Here is a 26,768-nt window from a genome sequence, read left to right on the forward strand (position 1 = left end):
TCAGTGTGTGTGTGTGTGTGTGTGTGTGTGTGTGTGTGTAAGTGGGGGGAATAAAGTCAGCTTGGGATGCTCCCAAGGCAAATGCCAGGCTTGCTCACTTTCCTACTTCACCTCAGACTAACAGCTTCTAAGCTCTAGGAAGCAGGGATGGGACAATGAGCTGAGGCAATTTGCTCTCTCAGCTTGGGAGATACAGGGTGACCAGAAGCAGCTCCCTAGCTCCTATCTAACACTTCAGTGGTTTTGCCTCTATCCCTTGTACTACTATACTCTGTGCCTCAAAGTCTCTCTTTTTATAACCTACAACCTTGTGTTTGCTAGGAAAGCACTTTACCACTGAGCTATACCCCCAACTTCATTGAAGCTTTATTTTATTTTTTTCCATTTTTGTGGGGTTTTTTTTTTTTTTTTGCATATATTTGCACAGTTGAGTGAAGGTACTGGTGGAATCCAGAAGAAGGTATAGGATCCTCTGGAACTGGAGTTAGAGGTAGTTGTGAGACATCCTATGTGAGTTCTGGGAACTGAACTCAGGTCCTCTGAAAAAGCAGTAAGAATCATCCTTCTAGAACTCTTCCCACATACATACCCCCTTTTAAAACAATCTCACTATATAGCTCTGATGAACCTCAAGCCTTCTGAGTACCTCTAAGTTACCCACACACAACTTGTTTGTTTTTTTAAATAGGGTCTCATGCAGTTCAGGTTGACTTTGAACTGTGTAGCCAAGGGTGACCTTGAAGTCCTAATGCTACAAAGTGTTGGGATTATGGAGGCACGAGCCACCACACCCAGCTCAGAGGCTTTTCTTTCTTTTTAAGGGGTGAGGGGGCAGGAACTAGGCACCGGCATGTGGCTGGATGCTTCTTCATAATGAAAATACATCAAGTACTGGGTATTCTCTTCCATGTGGAAGAGTAGCTTTAGTAGGATAGTGCAATACATAGACATCTTCCAAAGGGAAGAAAATGGGGAGAAAAGTGGGGAAGGTGGGCCCCATTAAATCTTTGATGTCTGGAAACAGGTCAGCAGGACTGTCTCCCTGGATATACTGAAATCATAGCCACCCTGGGCTTGACACCAACAACCTACTGTGACACCTAGGGCATAGTTAGGATCTCTGGGCAGCCCTAAATCCTGGACAGGCTTTGTGGAAAGACCACAGAGCTTGACTAGAACAGTTCTGGGGCTCTGTGTGCCAAAGCCTGCTGCAGCACCTCTCCATACCTCTCCAACGTAGATGCCTAGGTCCTCCTCATCATCTGTGCGATAGCACACCATCAGGCCCAGCTTGTCTTGGTGGCTGTTTTTACACAGCTCCACCTCCTGCCACAAGAGGTAGGGGAGGAAGTAGATGTATAAAGAACTGAAGTGTATAAGCAAGGATGCCTGCAGCCTTGGCCCAGACCGTTGCCCCTAGCACCCCCTTGCCTTCTGCTTCAGTTACCTGAACTGAGTGTGTAGCCCTTCCCTTTGAGGGTTCCCTTCTCTTACCATCCTAAATGTGCAAGTGTTCAGTGGTTTTTCTACCAGGAAACGCCCAAGACACAAGATGTACAGAACACACAGAACACAGACATGCGTGGGACACAGAGTCACCAACAGAGACATAAGGAACACACTACCTCACCCACACCCTCCCTGTCTCAGGCTGCTCTCTACTAGGAAAGGTCATGAGGTCCAGCCACCAGGGGGCGGCAGGAGCCAAGCCTGGGCAGAGCTGCAGAAAGTGGGCTGGCACAGACTCTTGATGGCTGCAGGTTCGGGCCAGGCAGGCCAGCCACTAGGCTCACCTCGTACTCCAGCTCGTCCATTCGCTCTGCCTCCTGCGGGCCGCCCTCCATGAACTCCGCTGGGTCATAATACTCATGGCTGATGGGGGGGCTGCCCAGGAGAAGGGGGGGTCAGATGGACCATCTGCTTCCTTGGTACCCTAGCCCCAGCTCCAAGCTGGCCAGTCCCAGTATAGTAAGCAGAAAACCCTGTTCTAGATTTATTTTCTAGAAAAGCTGGCCACTTACTACCTCTAGAACCCTCCTCTCTGATAGACACAAATTCTCTGGAAGGATTGGGAATGTTCCTCAAATGAGCTCACAGGGGTCCATCCTAAGGACCTAGGCAGGTACACCAAGTTCTTCCCATCCCAACTCCCAGACCAGGAGTTGACTTCTCCAAAGCTCTAAGTGCCCAAGCTGCCTCTGTCACAGTACCCATTCATGCAGAACCCTCAGGAGTTACCCAGGTCTTCTGCAAAGCAGCATTATTCTGTCTTCAGGGAGGGTTTTTCCTCCTTGTCCCAAAGTTAAGACTGATTGCTCACTGCTCTATGGCCTACCTCTCTGAACAAAAGGGTTCCCAGGACCACCTCCCTACAGCCTCAGTAGGATTAGCAGAATGAGTCAGTGCTGCTCACATGGTCACAGCCACCAGGCCAGGATGAAAGGCCCTTCTTCTTAGAGGGCCAAAGAAAGAAGCCAAAGGGATGGAGGAAATTCAGAGTAAGTGGAAGAATGGGACAGACAAGGGATGCAAGAAGATTCAAGGAGAGATGCTTGTGAGGAGGCAGAGACGATGGCAGCAGAAGAGGAAAGAGGATGAAGGAACAGCTTGGTCCAAGGCACATAGGCTTCCTCTCAGCCTTTCTGCCAGCTGGTACCAAGCCTGAGGCCAGAGGCCTGGAGGTTCTGAGCCTGAGTGCCATGGTCAGCTCTAGTGGTAAAGCCTGCTTCCTGCCTAAGAGTGGCAGCTGAGTTGTGCTTCCCCACCATGGCTAGAGCTGCAGCAAGCCACCTGTGGGTCACATGGGGACAGCTGCCCAGATAGCATGTCCTCTCTGGAGACAGGGCCCAGGCCCTCCTGAGGGCAACTCACAGCTCAGAGAGGACGTACGGCTCCAAGATGCCCATGGGTGGGGTGGGCGGGCGCAGCTTGCCCAACGCCATGATATGCTCGAAGGTGATGTCGGTCTGAGTGCCACTGTCCACCAGCTGAAGGTCATGGCAGGAGCTGTCCCCCCGCAGACGGGGGCTGCGTCTCAGCACCTGGATCACCAGGGGCTCCTTGGAGGCACGCAGGGCCTCTAGGGTTTGCTCCTGAGACAGCTTGGAGAGCTCCTTCCCGTTCACCTGTGGCAGAGATATGCCTCTGTGAGAACCCTCAAGAGCCGGCTTCTCCCCTCTGGAAGTGAAGTCCAGCAGGACCCTAAGCTACTAACTAGCACCCAGACCTGTTCAACCAAGAAATGTGCTCTCCACCCATAGCCCTGGCTACCCCTAGCGCCCTCCTTCCCAGGCAGACCCCATTTGTCAGCTTTCAACCCAGAGTTCTGTGTGTTGCTGAAATTGCCTCAAAGCCAGGTGACTATCTGTACAGGGTGTGAAAGTTCTGTAATCACCTTTAAACATCTGCAGTTCCTCCTCCACCAGGAACCATCCAGAGCTCCTTGACCCTTCTACAGGATCTTCCTCTCTTCTGGCAGCACTGAGGCCAGAGACAACTAGAAGACTGCAGAGTTCCTGAGACAAACTAGCCAGACTCAGTGATTGTCAACTTGTACCACCCAACACTGGGGCCAGAGGATGGCTGAGTTGAACAAAGCAACAAACATAGGGAAGGAGTAATGAAGAAAACAGTAAACTGTATCAGACTGTTCCTTTTGATGACAACTGACTTGCTGAAGAGAAGAAGGTCTCTTGACACTAAAAAGGTCTGGAATTGCAAAGTGTCCTTTAAAAGGTGTCAAATGGTGGATAACACAATTTTGGGGGCACTTGCTATACACCTGATTGCAGGCAGGGCCCCATAAAGTGAGTGCTCACCAAATTCATAGCCCTGGCAACTTAAGGGAGACACAGGTATTGCCTCTGTTGAGCAGATGAGGAAAGTGAGGCTTAGTCAGGTGAACAAATTGAGAGTCAAGTAGAGCCTGCAGAGTGGCCAGAGAGCCTATACAGGGAGGAGGACTGGGAAGAGCAGAATGATGGGGGGTGGGGGTGTCTTTCAAACAGAAGCGGGCTGAGACCCTGGGTGAGAAAGGAAAAAGCCCACTACTGAGTGGGCAAGCAGGCAGGCAGCCTCAGCTGGGTGACAAGCAAGTGCCCCTTGGCAAAAGGCTGGCCTCAGAAGTTTGCTCTACTCCTTAGGTCTTCCTTGGAAATTGACAAAGAAAGAAAGAAAGAAAGAAAGAAAGAAAGAAAGAAAGAAAGAAAGAAAGAAAGAAAGAAAGAGAAAGAAAGGACATAACAAACGGATGCCACCAGAATTCAGGGTACTTATCAAAGTCCAGCAAAAAAAAAAAAAAAAAAAAAAAAAAAGCAGGAAGCAGTTTCTAGAGATGGCAGTTGCTGAAAAACTTTCTGGACTGAGCAAGAGCACACCCATCCAGTCTCCACTAGGATGAGAATGGAGCCAGCAATCACCCCCACCTAGAAGGGAGGTAGGCAGCATCCTTGAGTTGGTGCAAAAAAAGTGATGGGCCGAAAACAGAGGTGACACTTGGGAGGATCACTATAAATTTGGGGGGCGGGGAAGAACTGGGTACGGTGGCTTGTGCCTTTAATGTAAGACCTCAGAAGGAGTTCAAACATACCAGCATAGGTTACAAGAAAACCTGTCAGACAGAAAAAAAGAAGGAAGAGGGAGGGATGAAAAAGCAAACAAGTAAGAAGGCTAGGACAAAGAACAAGGAAGAAAACACTTGGAATGGATTAGAGGTGACCCCCTTGCTATGACTGTGGCTACATGCAATTGAAGAAAATGCAGTTAGTCCTCTGATTTGCCTAGTTGCCCCAACATCTGCAAAGATCCTGTGTCATGCACTCACAGCATCAGCACCTGCCTGTTTCTTCTTTCTTCTGCCCTTTTAACTCTGAAACACTAGATTAGGGAGAAAGAGGATAAACAGGAAAGGACAGAGATCACTAAATAAAGTCAGGGTCCAGAAAGGGGGCAACATTATCATTAGACTACTTCCTGCTAATTGGGGGGCATCAAGTTCCTTAGGGCAAGTTTAGTCTTCACCATCGGAATATCTAATTTCTTCTTGTTTCTTCTTTACTTAACAAATCAGGACCACCAACAACCCACCTATCAAGGATCTAGCATTTATATACCTTCTGAAAAATTCATAGAATTCCAAACGTCACACAATTGCAGAAATTATCTGCAGCTGGCAAAATCACGGCCCTGCTAGAGCAGGAGGCAAATCAGAGTCAGCTGCTGTGGACAACCTGAAGCAGGCCCACTGCTGCAAGTTCCTTTAATACCTTTCACTTGCTCCAGGAGTCTGTGTTGTTGACTCTGTGCCACCTCCAATCCCCAAGAACAGGTAGGGTCAGGCTGCAAATAGTCCAGGGCACAGGTAACCCTACATCTGGGTTTAAGAAAACAAGTTCTGCCGGGCGGTGGTGGCGCACGCCTTTAATCCCAGCACTTGGGAGGCAGAGGCAGGCGGATTTCTGAGTTCGAGGCCAGCCTGGTCTACAGAGTTAGTTCCAGGACAGCCAGGGCTACACAGAGAAACCCTGTCTCGAAAACCAAAAAAAAAAAAAAAAAACCAAGTTCTTACTATATCCACCTCCTTCTGTTTTAAGCCATTAATTATGCTGTGTGTATTGGGAAATTAGAAACAGAAGAAATTATCTTGGGTAATTTCCTTTGGACCTATATTCATGGGCCCAGTGGCAACCCTTGCCTCATCACCTGCACACCCCTGGAAGCCTAGGCCTTCTTTCTGGTTTTTATTTAGAAAAACTACTGCTTTTTAAATGCCTTGTTTATAATTTTGATGCAAATGACCAAATTTCCCACAAAGTACTGAGCATTTTGATATCTGAAACCTTTAGCAGCTTGGTCACAGTCAGTCTCTTCACAAATGACTGTATTTCCTGAATTGATATTGGAGACCTGTAGCTACAGCTTGACATATATTAGCATGATATAGGTTAGAACCAAAATTGGTCATATCCCTTATCCACTTGTCTATACATTCAGTATTTATATTTTCAGATGCCAAGATCTCTATCAACACCTGTCTTGAATCAGGGTCTGATACAACTGAGGCTAATCTTTGTTTTAAAAAAAAAGTGAGTGAAGGCTTCTCTAAGCCTTGTATAATCTTTGTAAAAGAGGTGGATCCCCATCCCTCAACTTTGTCACAAGCTTATAAAGCCACTCATCAACATAGTTCTCTAGTAGCGCCATCAAGTTAAATCTGTTATTGTCTATCAGAGTACTGCCCTTCACATAGCAACTGATCTTTTACTATATTCATTCCCCTTGCTCTATTTCACTCTTCAACATTCAAGGCTTCTTCCCTGTGCTATTTCATGATGTCCTTGTAGATAAGTTTGTTCCCTCTGTCTCCTTTCTCCCCTGAACTTGTTGTTGTTGTTTGTTTCTGTTTTGAGACAGGGTTTCTCTGTGTAGCCATGGCTATCTTGGAACTCACTCTGTAGACCAGGCTGGCCTTGAACTCACAGAGATCTGTCTGCCTCTGCCTCCCAAGTGTTGGGATTAAAGGTATGTTGCACCAGGCCTGTATTCTTTTTGAATACCCCAAATTTTCATGTTCTAAAATGCAATTTATTAAAACCTCCATTTTTGTTGTGGATGATACCTATAATTCCAGCATTTGGGAGGTGAAAGCAGGAAGATCAAGAGTTGGATGTCAACCTGGGCTACATGATACATGCCACCCTCAAAAAATAAAAACAAGCAAAAAAAAAAAAAAAAAACCCCAAAGCTCAGAACAACAAAACTTCCACTTTGCCTCTTTATCTGAAGACACATCAGTCTATTGTGGAACATTTTAAAACTATAGAAAATCAAAATTGCTTGTGATCTCAGGGATGTGTATTATGCTGCAGCCCTGCAGGCATATTCCCAGTCTTTATGTGTTTATGAGGTAGTGGTAGGTCCTTCAAACCTTACTGGCCTAGATCCTACTATATAGCAAGAAGACCATTTCCAGTTTTTTGATATAAAGAATATAGCAAAGATCTATTTGGGGGTATTTTTGTGTATCTGTGTAATCTATAGTTATCCTACTAGATAAGTCTTTCTTGAAGTAGAATTATTGAAACGTCTTTAAGGGAAGCAGCTTCTTTCAGGAAAAACATCTTCTAGGAAAGTATTTTTTTTTAAATAATTAGATGGAGCTGGGTCCAGAGCACAGAGCACGCAAGAGGCAGAGGAATCAGAACTTTAAGGTTAGCCTCCTCTATATGGGGAATTAGAGATTAGTCTGGGATACATGAGATCCTGACTCAAAAAAGAGGTTAGGGGAGGAGAAGATAGAGAGGAAGAGAGGGGAGGGTCAGAAAAGCACTATATCCACTACTGTAGAGGTCATAGTTAGCAGGCAGGCTAGGGAAGGGACTAAGCACAGGACACCAGCTGGACATCAGTCAAGATGTGTTGAGAAAGGCCTTCAACGAGGATATGAGGAATGGTCTTCACAGCAGTGGCTAGAGCCAGCTGTTAAAAGCAGACATTAATATCAGCATTGTGACTGAGAAATTTGCAACTGAATGAACAGAATTAAAAACAAAAGCAATAAAGACTAAAGCCTTCTGGCTAATTGTTTTCCTACACTTTTACACTTTGCTGTCATCTGTATGCTTGGCATAATTTCCATTCTGTGTCTAGAAGTAAACATTTGATGGTGTGTGGCTGTACATTTCTTCGCCCTGCTCAGTGGTAGCTCATAGTAGTGGCTTGAAATGAGCTATAGTAGAGGATACACCATGGAAATCAGCTAGTATTCCAGCTCACTACTTAGTTTTGTTTTGTAACATCTGCTAGCTCATCACTACTCAAGTGGAAACAAAGAAGCAGATGTCAGAGATGATCTGGGGATTTCTGTGTGGAAGAAGTTACCCTGAAAATCCTAGGGCAGGAAGACAAGCACAAGCACAGGGTAAGATGTTCAGGTAACACAGAACTACAGGAATGCCTTTCTCCTTGGAATCATTAAGTTACCCAGCAGCAGTGTTACTATGGAAACCAGACCCAGGCACTGACTGGGAAGAGCTTACAGGGCAGGCATGTGGGGGCTGGGAACACACAGTCTTAGTGCCTTAGAAAAGGAGCCATCAGAGAGCTGGGCTAAAGAGCTCTCCTGGCCATATCCATTGGACTCTTCTCCCATTTCTTTTTCAGGTTATGGTGATTCTTAAGAACTAGTGAGGGTAGACAGGAGAAAGAAACAAGGAAGAAGTTCTTCTAGAGTGAGCAGGTAAAGGCTCCTAATAAGAGGGAAATACATGAGACACTGTACAAAGTAGTGTTGGGCCAGATACATGGCCAGAGATGACAGCAGCTCTTGTCCTGCATGGAATTCTGCCTGGTCCCCAAATGTTATGAGGCACTTCTGATCTTCGGAGTACTATTCTGTACAAAGTATTCGGGCCTAGGAGTGTAGCTTAGCATGCATAAGGCCCTGGGTTCCCTTTCCAGGGCTGGAACAAAAATGGCACAGAAATCCAGTTGTGCTTTCACCAGCCTCCCATTTGGCCTCACAGGCAACGGTATCTATGAGGTAGTTTAAATAGGTGGGACCCACAGGCTCATGCATTTGAATGCTTGGCTCACAGGGAGTGGCAATATTAGGGGGTGTGACCTAGTTGGAGTATGTGTGGCTTTGTGGGAGGAAGTGTGTTACTGCAGGTGGAGGCTTTGAGGTCTTAAATGCTCAAAGTAGGCCTAGTGGGGCAGTGTCCTGCTGCCTGCAGATCAAGATGTAGATCAGCTTCTTCTCCAGCACCATATCTGCCTCCCTGTTACCATGTTTCTTGCCATGACAATAATGGACTAAACCGTGGTGGCGCACGCCTTTAATCCCAGCACTTGGGAGACAGAGGCAGGCGGATTTATGAGTTCGAGGCCAGCCTGGTCTACAGAGTGAGTTCCAGGACAGCCAGGGCTACACAGAGAAACCCTGTCTCGGAAAAAAAATAATAATGGACTAAACCTCTGAACTGTAAGCCAGCCCCAAATTAACTGTTTTCCTTATAAGAGTTTCTGTGTTCATGGTGGCTCTTCACAGCAATAGAAACCCAAACTAAGACAGTCCAAATGCTGGAACTCAGCTAAGACACCCAGGATGCCCTCTGCACTCACATATCTCTTGCTATCACCCAATACAAGCTTCACCAAACAAATCAAAATAGACCAGGGATATAACTGGGGCAAGGTAAACACCCTGCCTTGGGAATAAGTAAATGGTGTATATGGGGTGTAGGTAAAAGAGGACACTCTAAAGATGAAAACTGGGGGAACAACAATAGAGACAAGAGGCTGCATAAGACACAGCAATAAGAAAACAAAACTCAGTAGCTACTTAGCAAAGGGTATCAAAGGGCAGCAAAGCTATTCAGGGAAAGGTGGGCCCATACCAGTCCAGTACTAGATTAGAAGGATGCCTGTTAAGATGTTAGGATCTTAGGATCCTTGGGACAAGGACACTGAACCATCAAGAGCATGTATGTATTCCACTTTCTAGACTAAATGTGTGATCTAGACTAAGCATTTATATCCTGGTCACAGGAGCCAAACAAGTTGGTCATTGGCAGAAGAGGCACAGTACACATACAGGAATTGTGCAATTTATGGAAAAGCATGTGTTTCTTTTTGCAGGGGAGTTAAGACATAATCTCACTAAATTACTTAGGCTAGTCTCTTAACTCTGTAGCAGAGGCTAGCCTAGAAATCTTTTTCATCTTCCTGCCTCTACCAAGTTCTACAGTTATAGGTACATACCACTATCTGATTTACACCTAACTTTTTAAAGGTATCAGCAATAGAAAACCTACATTAAAATCACTTACACAGAATCCCTCTTCAATACCTGCTTATCACTTCTTGCCTCTCATTCTGTATCATACAAGCTCAGGAAGTAATGTTCCATTATTAAAACAGCCAACCTGTCTTGTCATCCAAACTGCTATGGGATCTGCACTATGTCCTAGAAACAGGAAGACAAGTGGGTTGAATGGACACCTGACAGAGCACAGTAAAGAACCTGTCAAAACTTATGTAAGATAAAGGCCTACACAACATGCCTCACTGGGATAGGCCACAAAGGCTCGGGAGATTGCTCAGTCTGAAAGTGCTCGCCACATACATTTGAGGGCCTCTAGTTCAATCACTAGAATACTGTGCTGCTAATTTTATGTCAACATAATGAAAGCTGGAATTATTTATCAGACTGGTCTTTGGGCAAGCCTGTGGCATGTTTTTTTCACTTATGATTGATACAGGTGGGCCCATCTCATAGGGGACAATGCCACCCCTAGGCTGGTAGTTCTTGGTATGACATGAAAGTAGATTAAGAAAGCTATGGGAGGCTCAATAGTGGTGGCACATGCCTTTAATCCCAGCATTCAGAGGGCAGAAGCAGAGGGATCTGAGTTCAAGGCCTGTCTGGTCTTGAACAGAGTGAGTTCCAGGATAGCCAGGCTACACAGAGAAATCCTGTCTTAAACAAACAAACAGCTGGGTAGTGGTGGCACACGCCTTTATTTCCAGCACTTGGGAGGCAGAGACAGGCGGATTTCTGAGTTCAAGGCCAGCCTGGTCTACAAAGTGAGTTCCAGGACAGCCAGAACTACACAGAGAAAACCCTGTCTTGAAAAGCCAAAAACAAAAAAACAAAAAACAAAAAACAAAAAACAAAAACAACAACAACAACAAAAAAGAAAACCCGGGCTGGAGCGATGGCTCAGTGGTTAAGAGCACTGACTGCTCTTCCAGAGGTCCTGAGTTCAATTCCCAGCAACCACATGGTGGCTCACAACCATCTGTAATGGAATCAGATGCCCTCTTCTGGTATGTCTGAAGACAGCTACAGTGTACTCACATACATAAAATAAATAAATCTGAAAAAAAAAAGAAGAAAACCATGGGAAATAAGCCAGTAAGCAGCACCCCTTCAGGCCTCTACTTCAGTTCCTGCCTCCAGGTTCCTGTCCTGACTTCCTTTGATGATAGACTGTGATGTGAAAGTATAAGTTGAAATAAACCATTTTCCTTTTTATTGCAGCAATAAAAACCCTAAGAAAAACACATTTTAAGAAAAATGTGGAGCTGGAGAGATGGATCTGAGGTTAAGAGCACTGACTGCTCTGCCAGAGATCCTGAGTTCAATTCCCAGCAACCACATGGTGGTTCACAACCATCTGTAATGGGATCGGATGTGCTGTTCTAGTGTGTGTCTGAAGACAGCTGCAGTGTAGTTATAAATAAAAAATAAATAAATTTTTAAAAAAAAAAGAGAAAGAAAAATGTGGGCACTTCAGAGGAAGAGGCAAGTTACCTGCTGTAAGTTGAAGGTCACTCTAGTCTATGGATCTCAAGTGCCAGGGCTGTATAGCTGACTCAGAGGGAGTAGTGGTAGACAGAGGCAGACATACAGAGACAAAGAAAGAGAAAGAAGAAAAATCCTGGAGGGTGTACACTTGTAATCCCAGAGCTGAGGAGATGAGACAGGAGGCTGGCCTGGGATTCACTGGCCAGTGTCCAGCATAGCTAAATCAACAGTTGAATATCAAGCCAGATAAAACCCTGTCTCAAAAACCAAGGTGGAGGACTAGAGAGATGGCTCAGTAGTTATGAACTGATTGAAAACAAAACAAAACAAAAACAAACAAACAAACAAAAACCACTTCTCTTCCAGAGGACCTGGATTCAATTCTCAGTACCTACATGGAAGTTGACAGCCATCTGAAATTCCTATCCCAGGGCATTCAACACCCACTTCTGGCCTCCACAGACACTGTATACATGTGGTACACAGATATAGATGTAGACAGCACACTCACACAAATAAATAAAATTTAAAACAACAAAAAAACAAGATGGAAGGCCAGGCACATTGGCACATTCCTATAATCCTAGTAATGGGAGGTAGAAGCAAGAACATCAAGAGTTTAAGGTTGTCTTCAGTGATATAGAGTCTAGCTTGAGGTACATGAGAACTTGTGACAGAGAGAGAGAGAGAGAGAGAGAGAGAGAGAGAGAGAGAGAGAGAGAGAGAGAGAGAGAGAGAGAGAAGAAGAAGAAGAAGAAGAAGAAGAAGAAGAAGAAGAAGAAGAAGAAGAAGAAGAAGAAGAAGAAGAAGAAGAAGAGGAGGAGGAGGAAGAGGAGGAGGAGGAGGAGGAGGAGAAAGAGGAGGAGGAGGAGGAGGAAGAGGAAGAGGAAGAGGAGGAAGAAGAGGAGGAGGAGGAGGAGGAGGAGGAGGAAGAGGAGGAAGAGGAGGTGGAGCAGAACCCCCCTCCCCCCGAAGGATGAAGGAAAGCTAGGGAGATGGTTCTAAGATCAAATGACCAGCATCCATGTAAAAGCTGGCAGTGATAGTAGGTGCCTGTAGCCCGAGAACTGGGAGAATAAAGGAGGTAGATCCTGAAAGCTCATTGGTTGGTTCACTGAGAGTTGAAGAGTGACAGAAAAATTACATCTGGCATCCTTCTCTGGCCTCTACATGCATGAAAATAGACACAAACACCAGTACATACATGTATGTGTAACACACACTGCTTATACCACAAAAAAATTACAAATTAAAAAAAGTGGAGGCTGGGGGATGGCTCATTAGGTGTAATGGCTAGTTTTTGTTGTTAACTTGACTACATCTGGATAGATCATTTGACATGGAAGACTCATCCTAAACCTGGACCACACCTTCTGGTGACAACCCACATAAAAAGACACGAACAAAGGAGGTTTCCTCCTTGCTGCCTGATTGCTCTAAGATTCATTGGCAAGTTTATTTATCCTGATAGGGAGACACTCCTTTGCTGGCATTATGACCTACTTTTTCAAAAGTCCAATATGGACTGAAGACCAGCAGCTCTCTAGGACTTCCTTGAGACCAACAACACCAGAGAGAGAAGAGAGAGAGAGAGCCAAGAAAGAAGGATGGAACATATGAGGGGGAAACAAAGTGTTAAAGAAGAGGGCAGTAGCACAAAATGACGAAAGCAGAATGGTATACTTGTTAGAAGGGTACAACAAAGAAGCCAGGAGGATAGGGAGAATGTGGAGAAAAGAGAATCAACAACATTGAATTGTTTGAAAATTCTGTAATTAAAGCTAATACTGTATGTGCTAATTTAAAAAAATGTTTTAAAGAAATTGCTTCTGAGCCAGGTATGGTGACTCAAACCACTAAATGCCAGTACCTAGGAAGTAGGAACAAGAGAAGCAAGAGTTCAAACCTAGTAGTCATGGCCCACGCTTTTTAATCCCAGCACTCAAGGCTAAAATAGTGACTTCAATGGCAGCCTGAAATACATGAGATTCTGTCTCAAAGAAAAAAATCAAACACCAAAAAGTTTCTGGACTGGGAGTGTAGTTTAGCAACAGGGCAATTGCTTACTAGCATCTCCACTACAGGGGGATGTGGGGGAATTAAAAAAGTATTTCCTTCATTAAATGCAAGCCTGCCTCTCCTTTGGAACAATGTTAAAGGAATCTACTTTGTTTCCAGTAATAGAAAAGTGGCACTTGCTAAAGGAAATTATTGTCAGAAAACAAAATTGTTTCTTTTATCAAGTACAATCTACCTACTTTATAACAATCCAGAATACTACTTTACCTGCCAACACTTCCTATACTTCTAAACCCACTCCAGCTACCAATACAATTCATTGCTGGTATTCCCCAAGGCCTGTCTGTATTGGCCTTCATCTGCACTGGCTGTAGTTTTTGCTGAGTGTTTTGTCAAATATAAGTCTCAAAGTTGTTCACACCAGTTGCTCCTTCATCCTACACTAGCACCATTGCTTTGTGCACAGTCACAACATCTTTTCTAAAACAAAAGAACTCAAAGCAATACACAGAGGATACAGAACATCTTAAGATCTGTATGTAAGTCCCCAGCAATTGCCACCCAGAAACACTACTCCCTGGCCTAGGACTATTTCCTTTAGATGACAGACTCATGAAGTCTATTCATTTCCTAATTTGTTGCTGAGTTTGGAACCCTTGGCTGGGACAGGGACTCCAAGCACAGTGGCTACCTCAAGACATCATGGCACTGGACACTCCTCATTCCAGCCCAATTTAGTATCCTCTCCAAACACACAGTCAACAGGATTTTACCTCAAAGTATATAATAGTCAACCTTCTGTAAAGTAACTAGAAAGGCCTTTGAGTAAAGGCAACTATTGTTCAAATTTAATTGCAAGGATATTTGCATCTGTGTTATTATTATGGTAGAACATACCTAACACAAAATTAAGTACTTTTTACATATACAACCAAGCTGAACATAGTGGCACATGCATTTAGTTTAAGCATTTGGAAGGCAGAGACAGGCAGATCTCTGTAAGTCCAAAGACAGTCTGATTCACATAGTGAGTACCAGGCCAGCCAGAAGTACACAGTGAGATGAGACCCTGTATCGAAAAAATGATAAAAAAGTTTTAATCTAAGAAGTTTTTTTTTTGTTGTTTTTTTGAGACAGGGTTTCTCTGTGTAGCCCTGGCTGTCCTGGAACTCACTCTGTAGACCAGGCTGGCCTCGAACTCAGAAATCGACCTTCCTCTGCCTCCCCAGTGCTTGGGATTAAAGGTGTGAGCCACCACTGCCTGGCAGTTTTTTTATTTAAATATACAACCAAGAAATGTTTAGAGAATCTATAATGCTATACAGCCACCTGCACAACGCAATACTATTATTTTATTTCACATTTAAGTTACCTAGAACAGTTTTTTTTTTTTAATTTTTAGACAGGGTCTCAGTAGTTCAGGCTAGCCTTGAACTCTTGAACTTGTCTCCTGTCTCCACCCTCCCAATGCTGAGATTATGAGTGGGTGGCTACTTTGTGAATAGAGGATAAGTAAGGAAAGTGGGGTCCTAGATGTACCAACTGGGTGTCAGAGGCACCCAGACTGGGCATCTTGTGAGAAGAGTAGCCCATAGTCCCAGGGGCAAAGCACTGGTGATTCCTGGCAGCAGCCTGGAAACTCCCCTGGAAAATGGGGAGTTCTGCTCCAACCCTAGACTAAAAAAGTTGAAAAGCAAGGCAAAGACCAGTGGCAGCTGTTTCTCTGTGGGGCAGAGGGCTTGGAACACAGTGCCTGATCCCCATGCTCAAGAGAATAATTTGGCCAGGCAGTGGTGGCCAACACCTTTAATCCCAGGAATCCAAGATAGAGGCAGGCAGATCTCTAAGTTTGAGGTCTACAGAGTGAGTTCCAAAACAGCCAAAGGGAAACCCTGTTTCAAAACCCTGTTTCAAAAACAAAACAAACAATACAATTGGAAAGTGATGGGACAGGGCAGACACTATCTAACACTACATGGCAAATGGACATGTGACTCTAAGTCAGCTGGGGTCCCCTGAGTACATAGGACTAACAGATGAATATGTTGTGATCCATGTAGATTATTATTCTACCACAAAATGGAAAATGAACTGCTGAGATGTGCCCCAAAAAGAATGGACCTTAAAAATGGCTTATATTAAGCAAAAGAAAGCAAACACAAAAGGCACATATTGTATGGCATTCCATTGAAATGGAACATCTCCATCAGTCAAATCCATGGGGACAGAAAACAGTGTAATGGTTGCCAGGAGCTGAAGGAAGGTGAGTGAGGAGTGGCAATTGAATGGGTCTGTTTTCTTTGGAGGTAATGAACAAGCTCTGGAATGACAGTGCTAGTGGTTGGACTTGTGAATAGATGAAAAGTCACTAATAGCACATTTTACATTATGTGTATTTTACCACAATAAAAGTGAAAGCTATTGCTGATATCCACAGAGACCAGGGATGTCCTTACAAAAGAAAGGAAGGCTGAGGGACACTCCAGGGTTAAGGCTTAACTGGAAATGGAAATGCTTGCTTCCTTTTCAGACAGGATCTTGCCTATTACATATTCTCTGTGTATCAGATACTATCTTTAAACTCCTGTTCCTCTTTCCTTTGCCATCTGAGTACTGAGATTACAGGCTGGTTCACAGCATAGGGCTAAGTGTGTTTCCTTCGTTGCAGCTTGAAAGTCCTGAGACCCACACGTGTCTCCAATGCCCCATTACACCTACAGTTATAAAACAAGAGCCAGCAACTTGAGTATCCTGTAAGCATTGTTGCTGGGGTTTGATTTTTGAGACAGGGTCTTACTATATATACACCTCTGGCTGTCCTGGAATTTACTATGCAGACCAGGCTGGCCAAACACTCAAGAGTGCTAGGATTAAAGGCCAGCATCACTACACCCAGCTGTTGCTAAATTTAATTACGAATGGTTCTTGATTTGAGATCATAAGGAGGCGGCTATGAAAAGGAAAAAAGAATGGAGTCCTTTGACATTAACTTTTTGGAAAGAGAATAGAATTCTAAAGTCATCAAGAGAGAGAACCAATGACAAGAAACCAGACTTGGAAGGGGACAAGATAGATGGAGAAGAAACTGACCTGAGCGAGACAGACCATAAAGCTCTGAGCAGGCACAACCTTCTTTGTAAGCTTTTGCAGGTGGATGAGAACAACTCAGGTCACCTGCTCCCTTTGGTTTTGAGTGTTTTGGTTTTTGGGGTTTTTTGTTTTTGTTGTTTTTTGGTGGGGGTGGAAGGGCACTTTGTGGGGTGGGGCTTGATGCTGTTAATGATTACTGAAGGAAAAAAAATTCCTAAAGCCAGAGGTGGAAAATGACTAGGAACCAAGACCTTGAGAAGGTGGGGCCACACTGCAGCGGCAGATATGCAGGGGCTAGAGTAGTACTCGCCCCGCCTTCTGAATCCGAAGCTTTAGACAAAGGGAGCGTGGCGGCGGCGGCGGCGGCGGCGGCGGCGGCGAGCACAGGGAGGCCCCCAGCACCGGTCATTCACTGGAGAGTAAGGCCCTATCTAAGGACACCTCCTGCGTTGTGGCTTGGCCTCGTTGCGCATTCGGCTGGGCTGCCTTCCTACTACGCGGGTCTCCAGAAACACAAGGGAGAGGTGGGGCCAAAAGAGGTTGAGATATCCTTCAAGGCCTGAGACTTCCTATATGGCTTGAGAAATGGTCCTTTGCATTCTCATGAATAAGGCAAGGGGTAGCTGGTGAAAGTACATCATTTCTAGGGAACCCAAATGCCACAATCAGTCTACCCTCCCCATTCTTCAGATGAGAACTCTGAGGCTGGGGAAGAAAAAAAACGGAAGTTGGCCTCCAGTTTCCACGGACTATCAATTAGTTCTGCTTTCTGGAATATACTTGGAAGCGGCTTCCTGGGCTCAGACATGTTACTGGAAACATCGAAGTGAGCAGATCAACAGAGTGGAAAAAAAAACCAAGGAAACACAGCGGGTCTTCAACATTCTGAGTTTATCCCCCACAGAGGCCCAGCAGAAGTTCCCACTTACATTTTCCCAACTTAGATTTCAAAAACTGTCAACTTCCAAGGATAAACATCTGCATGTTTCCTTTACCCAGATCTTCCCAGATTGCACACCTGCTCTCACATATTTTCAGGAGCATTTGAAAACCCCAAACTACCACTCCATTCACCTTATCATGTAATTTACGACAGATCCCACCTGGCACTTCTGAATCTCCAATTGTACCATGATACCCTTGTAATTTTTTCCAATCATGAATCAAATTAAGGAGCATACAACACTTTTGACCCTTATCTATGTTAGTTGAAAACAACCTATCCAGTTTTTCTTTTTTACCTTTCATAATATGGGGCTCTTGGCAGAGTCCTTATAGAAAAATATCCCAAAATCTACACTTGCTGACCTGTTCTCTGTGATGAGACTCAAGTTAATCATTTTGGCAAGAGCACCAGCACATGGCTGACAGTGTCCTCAGTTCTACCCAACTGTACTTCAAGGTTGGAGATGCCCAACTTCATTACGTAGTCAAACTGGCTGCAGCAGATCTCTCTTATAAGGTGCACTTTGTGAGAGGGTCTTGTTATAAAGCCCAGGCTACCCAGCCTCCTGCCTCTGCTTCCCTAATCTTGGGATTATATGTGTACCACTATGCACTTTCTTTCTTATTCACAGTACAGAAACTGACCCTTGCTTAAGTGCATTATTCCACTGGTGGCTATGAAATGCCTTAATTTCTAGTACAGACACAGCACACATTCCACCCACATCTGCAAACCTGGGAAAGGGTGTTGGCTGGTCACCACTCTCAATCTCTCTGTACCCACCCTTTCTATCTATCTCTCCAGGGCAGGAAGCACCTGCAAGACCTTTTTTGAGTAGCTGGGGAAGTGGTAACTTGAGTTGCCTGTATGTTCCAAAGGAATGTGGGTGGTGGAAAGAGAGCCAGCTGTACATGGCACAGAAAAATAGATTGTACCTCTTAAGGCCTGGTTTTGTGATTTAATAGGTCTGTGGTGAGGTCTTACCACTTCCTCCTGATACTGACAAAACTTGAGGCTTTCTCCAAATTCCTATCTGAAGCCCTCACATAATCAGGAAAGCAACTCCACTCCCAGTTTGTGAGAAGAAATGACCCCAGAAACAGCCAGTCCTCATCCCACTCACCCCCACCTCCCTTAATCTAGATTTACATTTGAACAAGGATGTCCCTCTGGTGGGGGTGGAATCTGACCTGAGGCCTCAGAGGGGACAAACCTGGAGTGGAGGGGGTCATGCTCTGAGAAACAGACATACAAGACTCCTCCACAAAAACTCGTTTAGAAACTAGACCAGGCTCCAGCACCTTTCTTCTCCAAAGCAGCAGTGTGGGTAATGCTGGCTCAGAGTTGGCTGAGTTTCCCCCACCCCCTGCCTTTTCAGAGGCCAGCTGCCCCTCCACAACTTTGTAGTCCTGCCTGAGAAGGAGACAGGAAGAAGGAATGTCCTATAAGGTCAATAGCCAAATTCCTGAAGCCATACCCTTTGGGTGTGTTTGTTCAGTTTTCTTGTGCACAATAAATATTATCGGCAGACAGCCAAAGTACCCACCACCACCTCCTGGCAGCCTGACAAACTGAGGACAAGGTTCACAGCTAGCCATAACCAGAATGTTATCTGTTCCAAGCACTAGTGAACATCAGACAGAACGCATTGTGAAAAGGAAGTATTTTGGCATCTAGTCCTGCAACTTCTTAGCCTGTTCCTTCTGTGCAAAAAGACAAATTATGTTGTTTCTGTTCCTCTCCTAACTCACCCTACATGCTACATGTCCTTACAATTTTTGAGCCCTTTTCTGTCTTTTTTCACCCTCCCTTTTCTTTTTCACTAGAGAAACTCTCAGAATAAAGCAAGACAGTCTTCTGTCACTGGATGTTACACAGGTTCTATCTCTAAGGATCAACTGAATGGGCTGCAGCAACAATGATTTACTTCTACCTCTGCTATTCCAGGGACCCAGTGTTGACCATGAAGGAGAGATATAGACAAGGTGCTTCCATCAGCTTATCCACTATAAACAAATACTTTTACTCATACATTCCAGCTGGGGAAGTTGAGGCACAGAGCCATACAGAGACTTGCCCACAGGTAAGAACTAGAGTCAGAACTACTCTTACCTACTACCACATCAACCTGAATGAATTAGACCACAAGTCACAGGGCTGAACAGAAACATATATTCTGTGTAAGCACAAAATATTAAGTTTTGAAGTTTACTGTGGTATGATTACCATATGGTAACTGCATGTATTTGGGATGTGAAGTGAAATAGGTTTTGTATATTACATCTACATACCTACAACTGCAAATGTATTTCTGTCACAATTTATTTCAATGGATGATCTGTGTCTATCCCAGGAACCTATATGGTTAAAAAAAGAAACAAACAAAAAAAAAAACACCCCTGAAAGCTATCCTTTGATCCCTACACATGCACGCTCACATACACTATATATATATATATATATATATATATATATATATATATATAGTATACTGTGATCAAAAGTTTGAGGCCTCTACTTCATGACATGATCCTGTATAATAATAATATGCCGGGCGGTGGTGGCGCATGCCTTTAGTCCCAGTATTTGGGAGGCAGAGGCAGGCAGATTTCTGAGTTCGAGGCCAGCCTGGTCTACAGAGTGAGTTCCAAGACAGCCAGAGCTATACAGAGAAACCCTGTCTCAAAAAAACAAAACAAAACAAAACAAAACAAAAAAACCCATAAAATAAAATAATATTACCAAGGGATGTAGAAATGTTTTAGCAGTCCAAAGTACTTGTTGCTCTTCCAGAGAACCCAAATTTGATTCTTAGCACCCACATTTTTACATATATATGTAAAAATGATAAAAAAAAAAAATCTTGGGATAATGGTACAAAGCAGGTTGACTATGTATGACAGATAGTTGTTAAAATTAAATAACCCCAGGGGCTGAAGAGATGGCTCAGTGGTTAAGAGCACTGACTTCTTCCAGAGGTTCAATTCCCAGCAACCACATGGTGGCTCGCAACCATCTGTAATGGGATCTGATGCCCTCTTCTGGTGTGTCTGAAGACAGCTAGAATGTACCTATATAAATAAAATAAATATTTTAAAAAATGTTCAGTAACCCCTTTTCCATTCATCCCCACCAGTGATTTCCCTCCCTCCAGAAAGGATGAAGGGTGGGTAGGCAGATCCAAATTTCTTGGGCTGAGCAGTGGGGGAGGGATCTCCACCATATCTGACCCTGAGATGGTGGCTGTCACAGCAGAGGCTTAGTAAAGAAATACTGGAAGAAAACCTTCCAAGACTATCTAAAGGTTGTCCAGTCTTCAATCCTGGAGGCATTCAGGAGGCAGAGGCAAGTAAATCTGTGCATTCTGGGCCAGCCTGGTCTACAGAGTAAGTTCCATTATAGCCAGGGCTACACAAAGAAACCCTGTCTCGAAAAACAAAACACAACAACAAGACCTGTCCTAAACTCACCCTTCCCCTAATGTAATAGCTGGGCATAATGTTCCCAGAAGGAAAGCAAGCTAATATGTCAGCATCACCACAGAAGGAATGACAAGTTTAGGAAAACCAGGATGTAGAATTTGGGATCTGATTAGAAACTTGCATGATAAGGGGCTCTGCTCATTTAGAATGGTGGTGACAAGTAGACGCATCAGGAAAACCTCTGGAAAGATGCCTGTAAGAGATCTTATCAAATAGATTACAAAATTACACAATCATCTCAATATTGACAGAAAAAAGCATTTATCAAAATAACAATCTATCATTATAAAAATTTTTAACAAACTAGGGACAGAAGGGAGCTTCCTCAACCTGCTAAGCCTAGTGTGATAGTGGTACACTCCTGGGACTCCAACACTGAGGCAGGAAGATCAAAAGTTTGGGGCCTCCACTTCATAACATGATCTTGTATAATGATGATGATGATAATAATAATAATAATTTTTTAAAAATAATGCCAGGGGATTGAGAAATGGCTCAGCAGTTCAAAGTACTTGTTGCTCTTCCAGAGGACCCAAATTTGATTCTCAGCATCCACATTGTGACTCACAACTCTCTGTAACCCTAATTCCAGGAAATTTGATGGATAGCTAGGGGAACAGCAGCAAGGAGTGAATATGGTGCACAGACATTCAAGCAGGCAAAATACTCATACACATATGGTAAATTATTAATTTAAAAAAAGTACCCTTCTCCTTATGATAGAAAAGTGAACACTTTCCCCTACCTCCACCACACACAAAAAAAGTATTTCTATGCCTTGGCAATAAGAAAACAAAAATGAAACTTAGAAAACAATTCTATGCCTGGCATACTGGCTCATGTACTTGACTTGAGTCAGGAGGACTGTTACGAGTTCAACCCCAGCCTGCTACATAGTAAGTTCTAGACTAGCCAGGGATACAGCTACACTGCCTTAAAATGAAATTCCATTTACAATAGCATCAAAAAGAATAAAATACTTGGGCTGGAGAGATGGCTTGTTAGTTAAGAGCATTGGCTGCTCTTGCAGAGGACCCAATTTCAGTTCTCAGCACCCACATGGTTCATGAATGATTGTAATGCCAGTTCCAGAAGTTCCTCCCTCTAGGCCCAGGGATATGATGCACTCTGTGGCCTTTTAGGGAACCAGGCACCTGATGTATACACATTCATAAAGACAAAACGCTCATATACAATAAAAATAATAAAATCCTAACATAAAATTTTTTAACCTAACATAAATTTAACAAAGGAAATACAAGTCATATTTGAAATAAAGATTTTGCCCTAGTAAACAGCCAATACTCTACAATCTGATTTAATGCCACCCCACCAAAATTCCAGTTTATTTTCAGAAAACAAGGTGATCCCAAATTTCACATGGAAAGAAACAAGGTAACCCACAAAGCCAAAACAATCTTTAAAAAGAGATAAAGTTGGAAGACTAACTACTTCCTAACTTTAAACTTCCTAGAATGCTCCATCAGGATAGCATAAAGACAGACACTTCTGCAAAGCAGATATGTAAATAGGCAATAAGCACAAGAAAAGAAGCTCTACAGCATTTAGCCAATAGATATGCAAATCACCAAATCCACAATGACAGTTGGAGTTGGGGGTATGGCTCCAAGGTAGAGAGATCTTGCCTGGCATGTGCTTGGCTTCTATCTCCATCCAGCACTATATGTAAGCAAACAGAAAACATTCACAAAACAATGCCATTTTATCATCTGAAAATTACAAGTGTTGACAAGCATGTGGAGAAATTGGAACCCTTATACATTGCTGGTATTAGTGTTAAATTGTGATATCCTAAGAAGTTATTGTACTTATGTAAGTTACCATATGATCCAGCAACTCCATTTTTAGGTATTTCTCAAAAAAATTGAAAGCAGGGATTCAGATATCTATATACCAGTATTCTTTGTAGTATTATCCACAATAGCCAAAAGCACTGAATTGTACTCTTTGAAAAAATATATTGTATTGTCTGTGAGTTTGATGTCAATAAATCTATGATTTTCTTTGAAGTTCTAATGTATCATGGTGAGAAAGTCTGTACTGGCAAGTTATAGAGGTCATGAGTATACATGGATGAAGTCACTTTCAAAGATACAAGGAGGGGGCTAGACAATTAATTGGTTCAGAAATTAGGGTTGCTGACTACTCTTCCAGAGGAGCTGGGTTCAGGTCTAGTACCCATGTGGTGGATCTGGGTGTCTCACAGTTGTCTGTAACCCCAAGATCTGACACTGTCACATAGATATGCATGCAGGTGGGATGCCAATGCATATAAAATAAAGGTAAGTACATTTAAGAAAGAGAGACAGGGAGAAGAACACTCAATATGGAGGAAGCACACATGTTTAAGGATCTTGGGAAGCAGAACAGGGATACTGGAAACTGCCAGGGTTTTCAGGACAAAAACTGCCTTCTGCTCTGAAGGAAACTCTCCTTGAGGCCTATATGAGCATCCATCTCCCATAAGCTCCTCACCCAGGCTACCTAATAGATCTCACTGTTTCTCATATATTGTTTCTATATTCATTCCTTTTTTTTTTTTTTTTTTTTTTTTTTACTTAATTTGAAAGGCTAGTTCTGCCTTTAAAAACCATCTGGTCTCCAATTGGGCCAAGGAGAACCAAGAAAATGAAAGTTTGTGTGCAAACTTTAAAAAAGTAGCATCCCGCCAGGCACTGGTGGCCCATGCCTTTAATCCCAGCACTTGGGAGGCAGAGGCAGGCAGATTTCTGAGTTAGAGGCCAGCCTGGTCTACAGAGTGAGTTCCAGGACAGCCAGGGCTACACAGAGAAACCCTGTCTTGAAAAAAAAAGTAGTATCCCATGGGAGCTGAACACAGGATGAAGGTTGCTTTACAGTGGCCTGCTTTCTAGCCAGCACCTAGTAGTGGCAAGTTCTTTCTGTAAGAGGTTGGTCTCTTAAGAAATCCAGCAGGGACTCTCTCACCTAGAGTCACCTCAGCCTTCCTGCCCATTAAAACCTTAATGGAGGCAGTCCTAGTTCTGAAATCCAATGGGTTCTGCTGAAATTATTTTGTGGGTACCAACTTAGGTCATTCCAGATTCTTATTCCACTAGGTGTGGCAATGGACTAGTGAGAGCTCCAAACAGTGGGGACAAGAAAGGAGAAACAACAACAAAGTGGTGGATTTGACTGAGGGCAGCTAACAGGAGACCACACATAATCAAATAGAGGAGACCAGAACCGTCAAGAGGCCTGGACAAGACCTCCCCCAACCTGGCCCTCCTTGCCCATTACCTCCTATTCTTGCTAATAGAGAAGGTAAGATCACAGCAAGAAATGCTGGGCTCCGGAGGCCACCTCAATACCACCCCACTACTACCCCACTACTATGACACAATCTCCCCTGCTACTCCTGCCATGTTCCTGTGCCTGAAGGGAGTTTCCTCTATTCATCCAGGAGCTTACAGGTGCTCCCCCAGCCAACACCTGCACTAATTCCCTGGTTCTGATAAACAAGTTTAACAGCTTGAGGCACAAGACTCACCTGTCTGCTCCAATTTTGGTTCCTGGTCCCGACTCCTTCTGATCTCTACACTTAGCCCTAGTACATCTCAGTGCACATCATCCTGGACACATTTCACTAAAGTACTCTCAGGGTGCACACAGAAAGTATACACGCGCAGGGCTGGCGAGCATCCGCGCACACACAGACGAGGCACAGGCACACACTCACGTAGTCACGCCACACACAGGCAAGGAAACCCCACTCGTGGCTGAGGATCTGGCTCAAGGTGCAAGTGGGCAGCAGGGTGTCTCCCCTTGCCCCGTATGCGTCGCTCTCAACGTCCTCCTCATCCTCAAGGCCCAACAGGCCAAAGCGGATGCCAACAGGATGCCACTGATCCCGGCATCACCCACTCACCCAAAATGCCTGAGACCCTGGAATCGACAGTGGTGACTGAGTCAGACTAGAGAGTGGATGCGAGAATGGGTTCCTAAACCCAGCTCCATTGACGATGTTTTGAATCTGGCCTTCCAGGACTTGGATTCGGCCTCTGTCCTGCTGGCACTTCACTGCCTCTTTGGTTCTGGGTCCAGCCAGGGGAGCATGTGCCTGGAATCCAGACCGTTGCTATGCAACCTCCATCCCGCAAGGGCCACCGAGCGCCTCACTGTTCCGGGACAGAATCTTAACTTCCCACCTGGGCTGATCTGGACACATGGTTTGTGGTCTTTACGCACTTGGAGTGCAGGTGATGTGCCTCCAACACCTGTCTTCTTCACCCAGTTCCTTCCATCACTGGATGGTTCCCACAGGGCGTCAGCACCCAGCAACCCCTAATCTGAGGATGAGATCAGCTCCCTACCTTTGAGCCCTCTCGCCCTCCCACACCTGCCTCTCTGACTCTACCTGGCCCTCGCCCTCGGGGTTTACAGTTTTCCTAGGTCCAGCTGCGCCCCTCGCCCCAGCAGCCCAGGCGCCCTACCTGAAGCATCACTTTGTACTGCTCCTCCGGTTTCTGAACCACGCACATATTACATCCCATGGTGCTGGCCGGCGAGGGAAAGAGGAGAGTGGGAAGAGGAAGCAGTCTTTCACTGGCCAGTGCGAGGGACCACGGGTCCCGGGCCTGGGCCCGAGGCCATACCCTACCCTGAGGGGCCGAGCCGCCTAGCGGGGGAGGGGGGCACACCCCCAAGAGGAAGGCAGCTCCACGCCCCTCGACTTAACTCTTTGCTGGCCGAGACCAGACACAGGCATGCTCCTTCGCACCCAGCCAGGAGAAAAAAAGGGTGGCGGGGGGGGGGGATGGGCGGGCGCGCCGGGCGTTGCCTGGCTACCGCCCCCCTACCCCAGGAGGCGCGGGAGCGCGCCTGCCCGCCGGGGCCTTCAGGAGCTGTCAGGGGCCGTAGGCCACACGGCTCCCCGCCCGCGGGGCCGGCCGCTGCCGCTGCCTTTGCCGCTGCCGTCTCCGGCTCCCGCCCATGGCCATCAACCCCCGGAGTCCAGCCTCCGGGCTTGGCGACGTGGCTCGGCCCACCAACGGAGAGGCGGCCAGGCCCGCACCAGCTGTAGCCTCGCAGGTTCCCGCTTCTCCTGCTCACGGCGCTCTCTCAGAGCCTGGCCCACAGCCAGTCGCTTGTCTCCAGCTCCTGCCTGGGACGCAGGGAACGCGCGCGCACCCGCGCGCCTGCAGCAGCAGGGGAAGTGCGTGGGGACGGGGCGCACGCGCGTGGGAGAAGCAGAAGCTGGGTGCGGGCGGGAGCGGCAGGGGGCCTCAGGAGTCGGCGCATGGAGCTGAGGGCGGGGCCTGAGTCCTTGGGACCAGATAACGCCTATGTTTGATGGCGAGGTGTCTAGCGGACCTGTCTGCTAGGTGTATCCCTGAAAAAGAGGGTCCTGTCTGAAGAAGAAGCTTCCCTGGACTCCTGGAGAGAGTTCAGGGCCTTGGTCTCAAGGAGAGGCTATTTCACCCCTTTCCTAGGTTCTGAATGTATCAGCCATAATGTACTCCTTTCTCTGTCTCTCTTTAAAGACTGGTCCCCTGCTTTAACTGCTTTAGTGGCTATTCCCTTGCTGTCTTTGAAACGGATACCTTTGTTTAGAGGGGAAAAGGTGACAAGAGGAGAATGACAGAGAAGCCTCATTCTTTGGGGCCTTCATGGGCAGCCCCCTTGCTTGCCCTAGAACTGCTGTCTATCTGTTTCTCAGTTGCAGCCGTTACTCCTCATACTTCTTTAGCCTCTCCTTCTCTATGTCTTCCCTCCCACAGGCTGCCCCTCTTCTTGGATAAGCCAGAAGAAAAGATGGCCTTTGGCTGAAAACAATAACCGATTCCCAGAGGCTGCCTGGGAGAGCTGCTGAACCCTCTTACCTGCAAAAGATCGCTTGATAAAATTGTCTGGTGCTTTATCTCCAGGAGCTGTCGAGTGAAGG

General features: G+C 45.3%; 1 protein-coding gene across 3 annotated transcripts in view; it reads right to left on the reverse strand.

The window, feature by feature from the left end:
• Pdzd4 (PDZ domain containing 4) overlaps positions 1–25,636 on the reverse strand; it is a 29,269-nt gene extending 3,633 nt beyond the window's left edge. Inside the window, exons 1-4 of one of the 3 annotated variants that reach the window (XM_034486052.2) lie at positions 25,318–25,636; positions 2,872–3,125; positions 1,794–1,884; positions 1,228–1,326 (exon numbers count right to left, since the gene is read on the reverse strand). In XM_034486052.2, the coding sequence (XP_034341943.1) occupies positions 1,228–1,326; positions 1,794–1,884; positions 2,872–3,125; positions 25,318–25,377 (504 nt within the window). In that variant the 5' untranslated portion in view covers positions 25,378–25,636. Of the gene's footprint in view, positions 1–1,227; positions 1,327–1,793; positions 1,885–2,871; positions 3,126–3,394; positions 4,165–25,317 lie in introns of those variants that run through there. The other 2 variants (XM_076918946.1, XM_034486053.2) reach the window with 2 other exon arrangements.
• Positions 25,637–26,768: the final 1,132 nt, after the last annotated feature.

The sequence above is a fragment of the Arvicanthis niloticus genome, chromosome X (genome assembly GCF_011762505.2).
Source record: "Arvicanthis niloticus isolate mArvNil1 chromosome X, mArvNil1.pat.X, whole genome shotgun sequence".
NCBI classification, from domain to species: Eukaryota; Metazoa; Chordata; class Mammalia; order Rodentia; family Muridae; genus Arvicanthis; species Arvicanthis niloticus.